This window comes from Oncorhynchus mykiss, chromosome 28 (genome assembly GCF_013265735.2).
Source record: "Oncorhynchus mykiss isolate Arlee chromosome 28, USDA_OmykA_1.1, whole genome shotgun sequence".
In the NCBI taxonomy this organism is placed as follows: domain Eukaryota; kingdom Metazoa; phylum Chordata; class Actinopteri; order Salmoniformes; family Salmonidae; genus Oncorhynchus; species Oncorhynchus mykiss.
In genome coordinates this window covers 18,663,053-18,679,359 of record NC_048592.1, presented here as the reverse complement: position 1 = coordinate 18,679,359, position 16,307 = coordinate 18,663,053, and the positions used below count along the sequence as shown (strand labels likewise).

General features: G+C 40.7%; 1 protein-coding gene across 1 annotated transcript in view; it reads right to left on the bottom strand.

Annotated features, from left to right (window-relative positions):
* Positions 1-6,058, bottom strand: part of LOC110508668 (collagen alpha-1(XVIII) chain) — a 50,870-nt gene extending 44,812 nt beyond the window's left edge. The window contains exons 1-2 of the mRNA XM_021589376.2: positions 5,922-6,058; positions 5,754-5,827 (exon numbers count right to left, since the gene is read on the bottom strand). Of these exons, the coding sequence (XP_021445051.2) occupies positions 5,754-5,827; positions 5,922-5,932 (85 nt within the window). The 5' untranslated portion in view covers positions 5,933-6,058. The remainder of the gene's footprint in view (positions 1-5,753; positions 5,828-5,921) is intronic.
* Between the last annotated feature and the right edge of the window lie 10,249 nt (positions 6,059-16,307).

Below are 16,307 nucleotides of genomic sequence, written 5' to 3'. Positions count from 1 at the left end.
GTTCACCTGGCCAATAATTCATCTGAACGTTCCAAGCTTGAATGTGCCGTTTCCCAAGGTTCTGTGCTTGGACAACTTTAATTTCCCTTGTACGTGTTACCCCTTGGTTATGTTATCTGTAAGCACAACATGTACTTTTACTGCTAACGCTGGTAATACTCATTTGTATTTATCTTTTAAACCAGACAATGCTTTCCAGTCAGCCCACCATGAGACTTGCATCACAAGTCTCAACACAGGATGACAACCAACCTCTTGCTTTTAAACTCTGATAAGACATAAATGATGCTACTTGGACACTAAAAACATATATAAAGTGTCAGACCTCACTCTCAACATTGAAGGTTGCCTCATTACACCAAACATGGCTGTTAAAAACATTGGTTTTACATTTGACCCGGCCTAACTTTGACAACCACATAAAAAGCATCCAAAAACAGCATCCTTCCATCTCAGGAACATTTCCAGAATTACACTTCATCTCTCAGCCAGATGCCGAAAAATTGGCCGACGCATTTGTTTAATCTAGGCTAGACTACTGTAATGCCCTCATCTCCAGCTGCTCAGACTCTATTAAAAGTCTACAATTTGTACAGAACACTGCTGCTCGGATTTGAACCAACAATGGAAGGTATGAGCACATCACTCCAGTTTTATATGCACTACACTGGCTGACTGTAAAGTATCGGTCTGATTTTAAGATCTTACCCTTAACTTTTAAAGGCACTGCATGGCCTTGCCCCCTCATACAGTGCCTTGCAAAAGTATTCTTCCCTGTTCCCGTGTTTCCTATTTTGTTGCTTTACAACCTGTCAGTTAAATAGATTTTTATTTGGATTTCATGTAATGGACATACACAAAATAGTCCAAATTGGTGAAGTGAAATGAAAAAAAAAAAGAGAGAGAGAAAAAAAAGTGGTGCGTGCATATATATTCACCCCCTCTGCTAATGAAGACCCGAAATATGATCTGGTGCAACCAATTACCTTCAGAAGTCACATAATTAGTTAAATAAAGTCCACCTGTGTGCAATCTTAGTGTCACATGATCTCAGTATATATATGCCTGTTCTGAAAGGCCCCCGAGTCTGCAACACCTCTAAGCAAGGTGCACCATGAAGACCCAAATCAAATCAAAATGATTTGCCACATACACATGGTTAGCAGGTGTTAATGCAAGTGTAGCGAAATGCTTGTGCTTCTAGTTCCGACCAGGTAGTAATATCTAACAAGTAATATAACCTAACAATTTCACAAAAACTACCTTATACACACAAGAGTAAAGGAATGAATACGAATATGTACATAAAAATACGAATATGTACATAAATGAGTGATGGCCGAACGGCATAGGCAAGATGCAGTAGATGGTATAGAGTACAGTATATACATATGAGATGAGTAATGTAGGGTAAGTAAACATTATATAATATAAAGTGGCTAGTGATAAATTGATTTCATACATTTTCCCATCATTAAAGTTGAGTCAGTATGTGGGCAGCAGCCACTCAATGTTAGTGGCACAAAAAAAAATACTGCATAATTTCCTAGGACCGCGAAGCGAGGCGGTCATCTCTGTTGGCGCCGGAAATTCCCAAACAGGTCAGGGAAAAAGTTGTAGAGAGTACAGATCAGGGTTGGGTTATAAAAAAATATCAGAAACTTTGAACATCCCACAGAGCACCATTAAATCCATTATTAAAAATGGAAAGAAAATGGCACCACATCAAACCTGCCAAGAGAGTGCCACCCACCAAATCTCACAGACCAGGCAAGGAGGGCATTAATCAGAGGCAACAAAGAGACCAATAGATAACCCTGAAGGAGCTGCAAAGCTCCACAGCGGAGATTGGAGTATCTGTCCATAGGACCACTTTAAGGCTTACACTCCACAGAGCTGGGCTTTACGGAAGAGTGGCCAGAAAAAAGCCATTGCTTAAATAAAAAAATAAGCAAACACGTTTGGTGTTCGCCAAAAGACATGAGGGAGACTCCCCCAAACATATTGAATAAGGTATTGTGGTCAGATGAGACTAAAATTTAGCTTTTTGGCCATCAAGGAAAACGCTGTCTGGTGCAAACCCAACCCTTCTCATCGCCCCGAGAACACCATCCCCACAGTGAAGCATGGTGGTGGCAGCATCATGCTGTGGGAATGTTTTTTTTATCGGCAGGGACTGGAAAACAGAACTGAAGGAATGATGGATGGCGCTAAATACAGGGAAATTCTTGAGGGAAACCTGTTTCAGTCTTCCAGAGATTTTGATACTGGGACGGAGGTTCACCTTCCAGCAGGACAATGACCCTAAGCATACTGCTAAAGCAACAGTCGAGTGGTTTAAGGGGAACATTTAAATGACTTGGAATGGCCTAGTCAAATCCCAGACCTCAATCCAATTGAGAATCTGTGGTATGGGGGGGGGGGGGGGGGGGGGGGGGGGGTTGTGTTACTTCTTGTATGTTTTAAAGTGGTAGGCATGTTGTGTAAATCAAATTATACAAACGCCCCAAAAATCTATTTTAATTCTAAGTTGTAAGGCAACAAAATAGGAAAGATGCCAAGGGGGTGAATACTTTCGCATGCCACTGTATCTGGCAGACATGCTCGTTCCATACAACCCAGCGAAGGCGCTCTGCACCCAAGGAGCCGGTCTGCTTACAGTGTCTAGATGCAGAACCAAGGCAGAGGGCGGAGCGTTCTCTATTAAAGCACCTTAGTTGTGGAAGGGTTTGCCCTGTCAGGTATGAGGGGCAGACACCATTTGAGGTTTTTAAATCACATTTTAGCTGGGCTTTTAATAAGTGATTGTTTTCCACATCCTCTGCTCATGTTATTACTTAAAAAATATATGTATGTAAAGTGTGCGGCGATTTTAAATGCACTTTAAATAACGTTTAATTTGATTCAGTCATCATTGGACCGCACTCTGGCACTTTCATGGTGAGATGCTGCTAGACTCTAAGAGATGATCTGTGCAGCAAAAACACATCAAACAGAACCAAGAGTTCCCAGATGAGACAGACCACACAACACAGCAGGCATGTCTCTCTCCTAGATGTCTCACTGGGTGGTGTTATGACAACAGGAAGTAGTCATAATTCTCCACAACCAGTTTGTGCCCACTGAGTAATCTCTATAAATGTGTATAAGATCCTTCCCATCACAGCTGTAAAATGGCCACGGCTTTCCTTTCACTGGGTGTGTTTCCACAACTTTCACGGGACAGAACAGCGGCATACAGAGAGTGTTGAGTGCTCCCCATGGAGCCTCCAGGAATACTGTACTGTACATTCCCCTTCATTTTTACCTCAAAGTGAACAGCTTGTGAACAACTTATCAGGACAATTTAATCAAGAAACATATCATTTTCCTCATCGTACTCAGACAAGGTTATCATAACACTCTTACAGATGTCACTTACACAAGACAGTCTTCACATCCAAAAGTGGGTAACCGTTAGATGAGGGAGTTACTAGCCTTTTCAAATGAAGTAACCAAGGAAACCTCACGCCTACAAAACAACATCAGCATATATTTGACGCCACCAACTGTCAAATATAAAAACGGTTGAGAAGTTATGACATTCCTATGTTTGTATGAGCACATGGTAAACTATTGTATATTCATGTCAATGTCTCAAAAAGTACTAATACATGAATAGGTAGGATATTTTGTAATAAACTTTCCATTGAGTGGTTTTTCCCTTAAAAACCACAACGAAACATTACATTATAGCTTAGTGACACCTTTTACAGTTGGTCTTATAACCTTCACCATTCTGCTCTATATGACACTATACTGTAAGTGGAACATACCTTTTCCAAAAAGTGGAGGGAATTTCTTAGCCCATAAAACTGAATAAGGTTTATAATGTGAATTGTTCATTTTCAAATGTATTTATAAAGCCCTTCTTACATCAGCTGATATCTCAAAGTGCTGTACAGAAACCCAGCCTAAAACACCAAACAGCAAGCAGTGCGCAGGTGTAGAAGCACTGTGGCTAGGAAAAACTCCCTAGAAAGGCCGGAACCTAGGAAGAAACCTAGAGAGGAACCAGGCTATGAGGGGAGGCCAGTCCTCTTCTGGCTGTGCCGGGTGGAGATTATAACAGAACATGGCCAAGATGTTCAAATGTTCATAGATAACCAGCAGGGTCAAATAATAATAATCACAGTGGTTCGATGTATTAACCCACCCAACAGGACTGTATTAACCAAACATGAATTAATTTGTGAGGAACTGAACCAGACTAAAATCAAATGTGAAAGGCAGTAATATTCAGCCCCACTAAAAAAAAATGTGGGTTAGGGTTAGTAAAAGTAGTCAAAGTAAAAGTCCTCATTAACCAGTCAAAGAATAATAAAACCTCAGATAGCGGTGGATTTTGTGATAAGAATATACAATCTCTGTTGTCTTTCATATCTTCATTAACAGACGTTTTGGCTAGGGTGATCATCATATTTCAAATGATGACATTCCAACACACATTCCCATATTTTAACTCAAAACTACACACTGAGAAACAGATATTATACATGCTTTATGCATTTTTTGTTGTTGTTGTAATTCGATTTGAAGCGTAGTTAACACGATATTCTCCAGAGCCACTCCATTAGACAGCAGATTGAAGGGGAACTTAGCCCTTCAGAATGTGTGTTAACCAGAGTCAGTGTAATGGCAATGTAACAACCCTAGATAATAGTACAGTTCTCTCTATGGTAGTAACAAGAGGGACATTTACATAAGACGTGACCACACCAGTTCACACCCAGGTGCTGCGTTTAACCAGACCACTGCTTCCATGTCCACTGTGTGTACAACACTGGCAATAGCGGATGGGGCGGAAACCAGGGCCAGTCAAGAAAACATCTTATCGCAGGGTATATGGGGGCTATCCAAACAAATTAAAGCAATTAGAAATGCTAAATTGGTGGGTAAATATACATACACTCTAAAAAGTGTTTGTTTACAAGTATTGTAAGTGGCTCACATATTATTTTGAATACAGATGCAAAGAATGCATGTCCACATACTTAGTGGGGCAAAAAAATATTTAGTCAGCCACCAATTGTGCAAGTTCTCCCACTTAAAAAGATGAGAGAGGCCTGTAATTTTCATCATAGGTACACTTCAACTATGACAGACAAAATTAGAAAAAAAATCCAGAAAATCACATTGTAGGATTTTGTTATGAATTTATTTGCAAATGATGGTGGAAAATAAGTATGTATATGCTCATCAAGTGAGCATATAACTCAGACTCGCCCGGAGTCTGTTTACTACATGCTATGTATGTCACAGGATAATCTGTGAGATGGAGAAAAAAAAATCATTTAGCTATTCACCCAATAAACCAGTTGCATTCAACTTTCAGTAGGGAGGTAAAAGATGCAGCAAACACTTCATTTCAAAAGCATCTGCAGCATAGGGGGACCAATAATGTACTGTACACTAAAACGACATGAGCCTACATCTCACACCTTAAATCAACTTGTCCTCAGAAAAGTTATCAAGTATATCCACTTAAGATACTGTATCTAACTATTTTGACATAAAGAAGGCTATTTGATAAAGAAGCTACTTTGTCTTACAATTTATTCCAAGAGAGTCAAGACATTTTAAATCCAAATGCAGCAGGTCGATAGCCTTGGCAATGTTTAGGCAATTATTGAGTGCATCACATTAGCACTACCAAGAAATACATCAAATAGGGCTACATTAATTATGAATACTTACATTTCAAAATGTCTTACCTTCAATGACCTGAACTGCAGGTTCAAAGTGGTACAGCAGGATGAGATGAATAACCGAAGACCACCTGGGGAGGCTGTAGGTAAGAAAATTATGTTGCATGAGTTAGTCTGAATATTTTTTGGGCTTTTAAAATCAAGCACAGAACATTAAAAAATAAACACCCTTACCGAATAATCATTTTGGGATAGAGATGTCAAATCCAAGCATCCAAAATTGTCCTCAACGTGTTTAGAGTTGGAATCTGCTCTCGGTCTACTTCAGACCTTTGCCTCTCCTGCCACTGAGTGCACTCTCCCTCCCTCCCTCTCTCTCTTCACTCTGTCTCTCTCTCTCCCTGACAGGTCTGGAGTACCAATCGAACAAAGAAGGCCTCAGTTCTTCAGTGAGTCACTGGCCCACGGACACGGAAATCTGACTCCTTAAAATCCCTCACTAAACCGCTGCCTTAAAATTCTTAACTTTGCCATTTGTATGGTGACTATCTGAATTTTTCCATCTCCATTATTTTATTGCATTATTACCAGTATTTGAAGTTGATGGAATGGAAGATATTTTGCAATCCATCTATCAGGCTGGCTCTTTTAAAAAAAAAATTAAAAGTATTTTTAAATTTTATTATTTTAAATTGTTCTGATTCATGAGACAAGTTACTATGGAAATAATTTCATCACAAATATGTGTCAATTATGTCAAATATTGGAAAACTTAATCGTAAACGTCTGTTCATAGCCTATACCCAACAACAGGTAGTGGCACCCTGACAGTGAAATTTAGTAATAAGGTGAAGGACCTTCCAAGTCTTTGAAGTTTGGTTGTCATCAACCACTGAGGACTGCTAAAGGTTTTCCATAGACCCTGTATCATGTGACTCTCGGCACCCTGTTTAGATGCTTATCTGCCTCAGACTCCATGAACTGGACCTACTGAAGAGATGCCCCCTTGACCACAAGGTATCTCCACAAATTCCTGATTCCAATTCAGTTGATATGCATCTACACCAGACACATCCAGAACTCTACGGGTATACATTTTTAAAAGGATGTGATCTCTGAAAATTAAAGTCTTTTAGCTTAGATCATTTGACATCATTATTGGATGGTCAGCGGTCATCGATCTAACATAATGTAATCATTTTGGATCAACTGGTTTTTATTACATTACATTACATAGTTGTTTATGACATGTTTCCAAGAGAGCTGGGGGGAAAAAAACTCTTATGGATGCATTCCTGATGGAGATTTTATGTTGTGAAGTTACAATCCACTTTGACAATTTGCCTGATTGTTATTCTAGCTGGACTCCTAACCAGTCAGCAACTCGTTCCTCTGCATCCTGACAAAACTGCACGACATACCCACACCAAAGCCAATTACATTATGTCATAACAGAACTAGTGGTATAGCCACACTGACAATAGTGAAGAGGGTGAGCAAGTTTTATGGCAAAAAGCAAATAGGTTTCAATGAACAGAGTTGGTTGGCCCAGTTCAACAGTTTAAAGAGATCCAAGTGTTATTATCTCAAGCAGGGAATGGACAAGTAGAGAAAACATGGTCAGGATCCTTCTGGCCCAAAGCTACATTCAGATCTATCTGCCTATAATAACCTTAATCTCAGCAAGCACAGAGAAGAGGCTGTGAGGCCATGCTGTTTTCAGTGAAAATGGTTGGGATGTTAACAAACTACAATTAGTAGAGCTTGGAATTAAAGGGTTCATAATCTACCTTTAAACTGAGAAGAATGCAGACAACCTGGCACATTTTTTGCCTTATTATTAGAATTGATATGCTCTTCTATCACCTAAGGACAACACCAGCCAGATACCATCTGAACAGTTGTGTCTGTGAAAAATGTATCCTGAAAAAACGATAGAATCTACTGTTTTCATTTTGAGAATCAATTCTTACAATATGTTTTTAAAGAGCATGCTAGGACATCTGATTTGAAGTATTTCGTTCAAGGCCAAGATACATCGACAGATATTACTCCAAGTTTAGCAGGGACCTGGGTTGATTCACATTAAAGTAGCCTCTCGCTCATATGAGATTTGGTTCTGGGTTGCCAGATTAGCATGAAAGTTACACTTACTATACTTTTTTGGAGACCACAACAAACACTACCCTCTGCATTTCTGTGGATTTTCCTCTCATAAGGCTTTAAAACTTGTGTCATGATACCTGCATGAGGTTTTGAGCAGCACCGGTCTCCTCAACCTCTGTCTTCTACAACCCCATGTGTTGGGAAAGAGAGCTAGGAAATCTGAGAAATGAGACTTGATAACCCTAACCCACTAAAAAATGGATTACTTCATTAATGCCACTTTAATAATGATGTCAACATATCTTGCACTCCTCATCCCAGATATATATATACGGTATATACTGTATTTTATTGCATCTATTGCATTTTGCCTATGTCGGTCGGTCATGGCCCATCCATATATTTATATGTATATATTCTTATTCCATCCCTTTAATTCAATTTGTGTGTATTAGGTAGCTGTTGTGGAATTGCTAGATTACTTGTTAGATATTGCTGCACTGTCAGAACTAGAAGCACAAGCATTTCGCTAAACTCGTAATAACATCTGCTAACCATGTGTATGTGACCAATAAAATCTGATTTGACACACACACACTCACTTTAGCCCCCAGTATTTTATTCAATGTCTGGTAGCATCACAGTTTATGAAAAACTAGTTTGTATTTCATATATACAGTTATATACTGCATCAGTGGAAAATGCACTTCTGTACTTCCCTTAGTAGGAGGAAAGCGTATATAAAATGAGTGACAAAATAACACTTTCTGTAGTGTGCCCTCCCCCACCCCATACCTCTGAAGCAGCCTCTTATAGACATGGTGCGTATAATTCTGGAAAAGGGGACCCACTCTGTTATACTTCTGTCAGGCTGATCATCTCTGGAGCAGCCAGGGTGACACTGAGCTGAAACGGCCCAAGTCTACTCTCTTTAAGTCACAGACCATCAAACAAACAGAAGAGAGATGAAGCACGGATTTGGGGAGGGGGCGTGACCTGATTTAAATGTTTAAAAATCACAACAAAGTGGAGAAGTTTGATAACTGGGTAACGGTTATGAGGGTGACAACCCACCGGGTACACTATGTACAGTGCATTCGTAAAGTATTAAGACCCTTTTACTTTTCCACCTTTTGTTACATTACAGCCTTATTCTAATAGGGATTAAATAGTTGTTGTCCCCCCCCCCCCCCAATCAACACACAATAACCCACAATGACAAAGCAAAAACAGGTATGTAGAAATTTTGGCAAATGTATAAAAAAATAAACTGAAATATCACATTTACACAAGTGTTCAGACCTTTTACTCAATACTTTGTTGAAGCACCTTTGGCAGCAATTACAGCCTTGAGTCTTCTTGGGTATGAAGCTACAAGCTTGGCTCATCTGTATTTGGGGAGTTTATCCCATTCTTCTCTGCAGATCCTCTAAAACTCTGTCAGGTTGGATGGGGAGCGTTGCTGCACAGCTATTTTCAGGTCTCTCCAGAGATGTTTGATCTGGTTCAAGTCCGGGCTCTGGCTGGGCCACTCAAGTACTGTACATTCAGAGACTTGTCCCGAAGCCACTCCTTCGTTATCTTGGCTGTGTGCTTAGGGTCGTTGTACTGTTGGAAGGTGAACCTTCGCCCCAGTCTGAGGTTCTGAGAGCTCTGGAGCAGGTTTTCATCAAGGATCTTTCTGTACTTTGCTCCATTCATCTTTCCCTTGATCCTGACAAGTCTCCCAGTCCCTGCCGCTGAAACACATCCCCACAGCATGTTGCTGCCACCACCATTCTTCACCGTAGGAATGGTGCCAGGTTTCCTCCAGACGTGACACTTGGCATTCAGGCCAAATAATTAAATCTTGGTTACATCAGACCAGAGAATCTTGTTTCTCATGGTCTGATAGTCATTTAGGTGATTTTTGGCAAACTCCAAGTGGGCTGTCATGTGCCTTTTACTGAGGAGTGGATTCCGTCTGCCCACTCTACCATAAAGGCCTGATTGGTGGAGTGCTGCAGAGATGGTTGTTCTTTTGGAAGGTTCTGCCATCTCCACAGAGGAACTCTGGGGCTCTGTCAGAGTGGCCAAGTTCTTGGTCACCTCCCTGATCAAGGCCCTTCTCCCCTGATTGCTCAGTTTGGCCGGGTCTGAATACTAATGTAAATAAGGTATGTTTTTTATTTTGATGACATTTGCAAATATCTCTAAAAAACGGTTTTTGCTTTGTCATTATAAGGCATTGTGTGTAGATTGATGACATTTTTTTTTCCATTTTAAAAACAAGGCTGTAACATAAAATGTGGGAAAAGTGATGGCGATAACTAGGTCGCATTTGGTTGAGACGTTGATCAATGAGATTACAACCGATCTTCACCCACTCAAAACGACAGCCAAGAGTGAGTTGAATTTCCAGTGTGTTATCATTTTGATCCCATGTGTGATCAAAAGGTGTGATCATTGAAGTCCTTTTTCACAATATAATCAAATTAAAGAAATTAAAGAAACAATGTTTAGCCCGTGTTGAGCATTTGTCCATAATGTCTCATCTTCATGTCAGTAAATATCTTTATGCACCTGGGGAAAAACCTTTTGGTACGGAGAATCTAAGTCTGACATACAGTAGGTCTGGACTGAAATCATTGCAGTCCTCATCCATGGCCTAAAGGAGGGTTCTACACTCATTGGGATGGCAATCATACATCGTCCACCTGTAATGTAATCATGTATTGTATTTTACAGCATTGTACGTACAGTTGAAGTCGAACGTTTACATACACCTTAGCAAAATACATTTAAACTCCGTTTTTCACAATTCCTGACATTTAATCTAAGTAAACATTCCCAGTCTTACGTCAGTTCGGATCCCCACTTTATTTAAAAAATGTGAAATGTCAGAATAATAGTAGAGAGAATGTAACGGGATTCTTCCTGGGAAGGAGAGGCGGACAAAAATGCAGCGTGGTTGAAGTTCATGTTTTTTAATAAGAAGAAAACTCAACATGAACATAATACAAAACAATAAACGTGGTAAACCCGAAACAGCCCTATCTGGTGCAACAAACACAAAGACAGGAAACAACCACCCACAAAACCCAACACAAAACAGGCTACCTAAATATGGTTCCCAATCAGAGACAATGACTAACACCTGCCTCTGATTGAGAACCAAACATAGAAATAGACACACAACATCGAATGCCCACTCAGATCACACCCTGACCAAACACCCTGACCAAACATAGAAACATACAAAGCAAACTATGGGCAGGGTGTGGCAGAGAATGCTTTATATCAGCTTTCATTTCTTTCATCACATTCCCAGTGGATCAGAAGTTTACATACACTCAATTAGTATTTGGTAGCATTGCCTTCAAATTGTTTAACTTGGGTCAATTGTTTCGGGTAGCCTTCCACAAGCTTCCCACAATAAGTTGGGTGAATTTTGGTCCATTCCTCCTGACAGAGCTGGTGTAACTGAGTAAGGTTTGTAGGCCTCCTTGCTCGCACACGCTTTTTCAGTTCTGCCCACAAATTTTCTATATGATTGAGGTCAGGGCTTTGTGATGGCCACTCCAATACCTTGACTTTGTTGTCCTTAAGCCATTTTGCAACAACTTTGGAAGTATGCTTGGGAGCATTGTCCATTTGGAAGACCCATTTGCGACCAAGCTTTAACTTCCTGACTGATGTCTTGAGATGTTGCTTCAATATATCCACATAATTTCCCTCCCTCATGATGCCATCTATTTTGTGAAGTGCATCAGTTCCTCCTGCAGCAAAGCACCCCCACAACATGATGCTGCCACCCCCGTGCTTCACGGTTGGGCTGGTGTTCTTCGGCTTGCAAGCACCCCCCTTTTCCTCCAAACATAACGATGGTCATTATGGCCAAACAGTTCTATTTCTGTTTCATCAGACCAGAGGATATTTCTCCAAAAGGTACGATCTTTGTCCCCATGTGCAGTTGCAAACCGTAGTCTGGATTTTTTATGGCGGTTTTGGTTTCTTTTAAGACTATTTATACTGTGGTTTAAAGATACCAGTTTCCTCCAGCATCTTCAATGTCCTTTGCTGTTGTTCTGGGATTGATTTGCACTTTCTCACTAAAGTACGTTAATCTCTAGGCTCCTTCCTGAGCGGTATGACGGCTGCGTGGTCCCATGGTGTTTATACTTGCATACTATTGTTTGTACAGATGAACATGGTACCTTCAGGCACCCAGACTTGTGGAGGTCTACAATTTATTTTCTGAGGTCTTGGCTGATTTCTTTTGATTTTCCCATGATGTCAAGAAAAGCGGCACTGAGTTTGAAGGTAGGCCTTGAAATACATCCACTGGTACACCTCAAATTGACTCAAATGATGTGAATTAGCCTATCATAAGCTTCCAAAGCCATGACATCATTTTCTGGAATTTTCCAAGCTGTTTAAAGGCACAGTCAACTTAGTGTATGTAAAACTTCTGACCCACAGGAATTGTGATACAGTGAATTATAAATTAAATAATCTGTCTGTAAACAATTGTTGGAAAAATGACTTGTGTCATGCACAAAGTAGATGTCCTAACCGACTTGCCAAAACTATAGTCTGTTAATAAGAAATTTGTGGAGTGGTTGAAAAATGAGTTTTAATGACTACAACCTAAGTGTATGTAAACTTCCGACTTCAACAGTTGAAAATCTGAGGTTGTTTTAAAGGTACAAATTCAACATCCTTTTTTGTTCTATTGGTTTGTCTGTTGAAATGTTGTTACCATGATGACATAATCCTGCATTTGAAATTTCACCCTCAAACCAACAGTTTACATTGAACTTTTTTTCAAATCCAATTTGCGTTGACAAATTACTTTGAAGCAACATTGATTTAACTGATCTGTGCCCAGTGGAAAAACTCTTTAATGTGTCTATGATCTCAAACCCATTCTGTATCCCAAATGCTAAATCAGTCTGTTCAGTTTAGTTCTCACAGCATCACTTTACTAAGGACGCTAAAAGCAGCCATTGAGCAAAAAGAGGATTCCCCTTCCCCATTCAGACTAAAAACAAAATAGCACAAAACAAAGTGCAAGGCAATTTAGGTCCCAAAGTAATGTGGCATAATGTTAACAGAGGGCTAAAATAGTATTATAACACCCCCATCATGCCATTTATAAGTGGGTCAAGTGTAAAATAATTGCATAAAATCTTGTGATAATAATAATAATCAACCCATAAAGGGAATCAAAACACCATGGAGATCTTAGTCTTTCTGGAAGTTCCTGCCAAATCCTAATTTGTCTGGTTTGTTCACGCTTCACAGTACACCCATATTCGAGAACGGTCTGTGAGGGAGGAGAGTCTTAGCGAAGGCTTCTCTGACAAGTAATGGGTGGCTGTACTGTCCTAATTGGGAAAACACAAAAAAAAAACATCAAACATGGCTTGCTTGATTTAAATGCTCATGTGCCTTTAGGCAGAAATGCATGTTGTTAGATGCAATATACTTCCTTCTAGAACATTTGTTAGCATTTTCTCTGTGACCATTTAGTCTGGAAGGACTTACATAATAATAGTTGGTTTAACACAGTAGCTATTTGTGCTGGGCTGTTGGGACAGTTTCAGAGGTTGTTAGGCATTGATTCCCAGCCACATGATAAATAAGCCTTGCCAGTGGAAAGCACCCAAGCAGAAAAAGGACATCATCATGGGAAATGTAATAGGATGTGCTTCAACAGCTACATGTTCAAATCAAATTTTATTGCTCACATACACTGTACACATGGTAAGCAGATGTCATTGCAAGTGTAGCGAAATGCTTGTGCTTCTAGTTCCAACAGTGCAGTAATATCTAACAAGTAATCTAACAATTCAAGAACAACTACCCAAAGGGATGGAATAGGAATATATACACTACCGTTCAAAAGTTTGGGGTCACCTAGAAGTTTCCTTGTTTTTGAAAGAAAAGCAATTTTTTGCCCATTTAAAATAAAATCAAATTGATCAGATGGGTGGGGTTATATCCTTCCTGTTTGGCCCTGTCTGGGGGTGTCCTCAGATGGGGCCACAGTGTCTCCTGACCCCTCCTGTCTCAACCTCCAGTATTTATGCTGCAGTAGTTTGTGTGTCGGGGGGCTAGGGTCAGTTTGTTATATCTGGAGTACTTCTCCTGTCCTATTTGGTGTCCTGTGTGAATTTAAGTGTGCTCTCTCTAATTCTCTCTTTCTTTCTCTCTCTCAGAGGACCTGAGCCCTAGGACCATGCCTCAGGACTACCTGACATGATGACTCCTTGCTGTCCCCAGTCCACTTGGCCGTGCTGCTGCTCCAGTTTCAACTGTTCTGCCTTATTATTATTGGACCATGCTGGTCATTTATGAACATTTGAACATCTTGGCCATGTTCTGTTATAATCTCCACTCGGCACAGCCAGAAGAGGACTGGCCACCCCACATAGCCTGGTTCCTCTCTAGGTTTCTTCCTAGGTTTTGGCCTTTCTAGGGAGTTTTTCCTAGCCACTGTGCTTCTACACCTGCATTGCTTGCTGTTTGGGATTTTAGGCTGGGTTTCTGTACAGCACTGAGATATCAGCTGATGTACGAAGGGCTATATAAATACATGTTGATTTGATCAGAAATACAGTGTAGACATTGTTAATGTTGTAAATGAATATTGTAGCTGGAAACGGCTGATTCTTTTATGGAATATCAACATAGGAGTCCCATTATCAGCAACCATCACTCCTGTGTTCCAATGACACGTTGTGTTAACTAATCCAAGTTTATAATTTAAAAAAGGTTAACTGATCATTAGAAAACCCTGTCGCAATTATGTTAGCACAGCTGAAAACTGTTATTCTGATTAAAGAAGCAATACAACTGGCCTTCTTTAGACTAGTTGAGTATCTGGAGCATCAGCATGTGGGTTCGATTAGGCTCCAAATGGCCAGCAACAAATAACTTTCTTCTGAAACTCGTCAGTCTATTCTTGTTCCGAGAAATTAAGGCCATTCCATGCGAGAAACTGCCAAGAAACTGAAGGTCCTGTACAATGCTGTGTACTACTCCCTTCACAGAAGATCAATTAGCCTTTTAAAATTATACATTTGAATTAGCTAACACAATGTGCCATTGGAAGACACGAGTGATGGTTGCTGATAATGGATCTCTGTACGCCTACGTAGATATTCCATTAAAAATCAGCCGTTTCCAGCTACAATAGTCATTTACAACATTAACAATGTCTACACTGTATTTCTGATCAATTTGATGTTATTTTAATGGACATTTTATTTTATTTCTAAATGACCAAACTTTTGAACGGTTGTGTACATCTAAATATATGCGATGACTGAGCGGGATAGGCAAGATGCAATAGATATATACATATGAAATAAGTAAAGTGGCATTATTAGCGACTAGTAATCCATTTATTAAAGTGGCCAATGATTTCAAGTCTGTATGTAGGCAGCAGCCTCTCTGTGTTAAGTAATGGCTGTTTAACAGTCTGATGGCCTTGAGATAGATGTTTTTCAGTCTCTCGACCCCAACTTTGATGGTCCTGTACTAACCTTGCCTTCTGGATGGCAGCGTGGTGAACAGGCAGTGGCTCGGGTGGTTGTTGTCCTTGATGATCTTTTTGGCCTTTGTGACATCGGGTGCTGTAGATGTCCTGGAGGGCAGGTAGTTTGAACACGGTGATGCGTTGTGCAGACCGCACCACCCTCTGGAGAGCTCTGCGGTTGTGGGCGGTGCAGTTGCCGTACCAGGCGGTCATACAGCCCGAAAGGATGCTCTCGATTGTGCATATGTAAAAGTTTGTGAGGGTTTTAGGTGACAAGCCTAATTTCTTCAGTCTCCTGAGGTTGAAGAGGCACTGTTGCGCCGCCTTCACCACACTGTGTGTGGGTGGACCATTTCAATTTTCCGTCATGTGTACACTGAGGAACTTAAAACATTCCACCTTCTCCATTGCTGTCCCGTCAATGTGGATGGGGGGGTGCTCCTTCTGCTGTTTCCTGAAGTCCACGATCATCTCTTTTATTTTCCTGACACCACACTCCAAGGGCCCTCACCTCCACCCTGTAGGCTGCCTCGTCGTTGTTGGTTATCAAGCCTACCACTGTAGTGTCGTCTGCAAACTTGATGATTGAGTAGGAGGCGTGCATGGCCACGCAGACATGGGTGAACAGTGAGTACAGGAGGGGGCTGAGCACACACCCTTGTCAGGCCCCAGTGTTGAGGATCAGTGGTGGAGATGTTGTTTCCTACCTTCAGCACCTGGGGGCGGCATGTCAGGAAGTCCAGGGCCCAATTGCACAGGGCTGGGTTGAGAGCCAGGGGCACAAGCTTAATGATGAGCTTGGAGGGTACTATGGTGTTGAATGCTGAGCTGTAGTCAATGAACAGCATTCTTACATAGGTATTCCTCTTGTCCAGATGGGACAGGGCAGTGTGCAGTGTGATGGCATCGTCGGTGGACCTATTGGGGCGGTATGCAAATTGAAGTGAGTGTTGGAAAGTCTTGTCAAATTAATGTCATGACGTTATGAT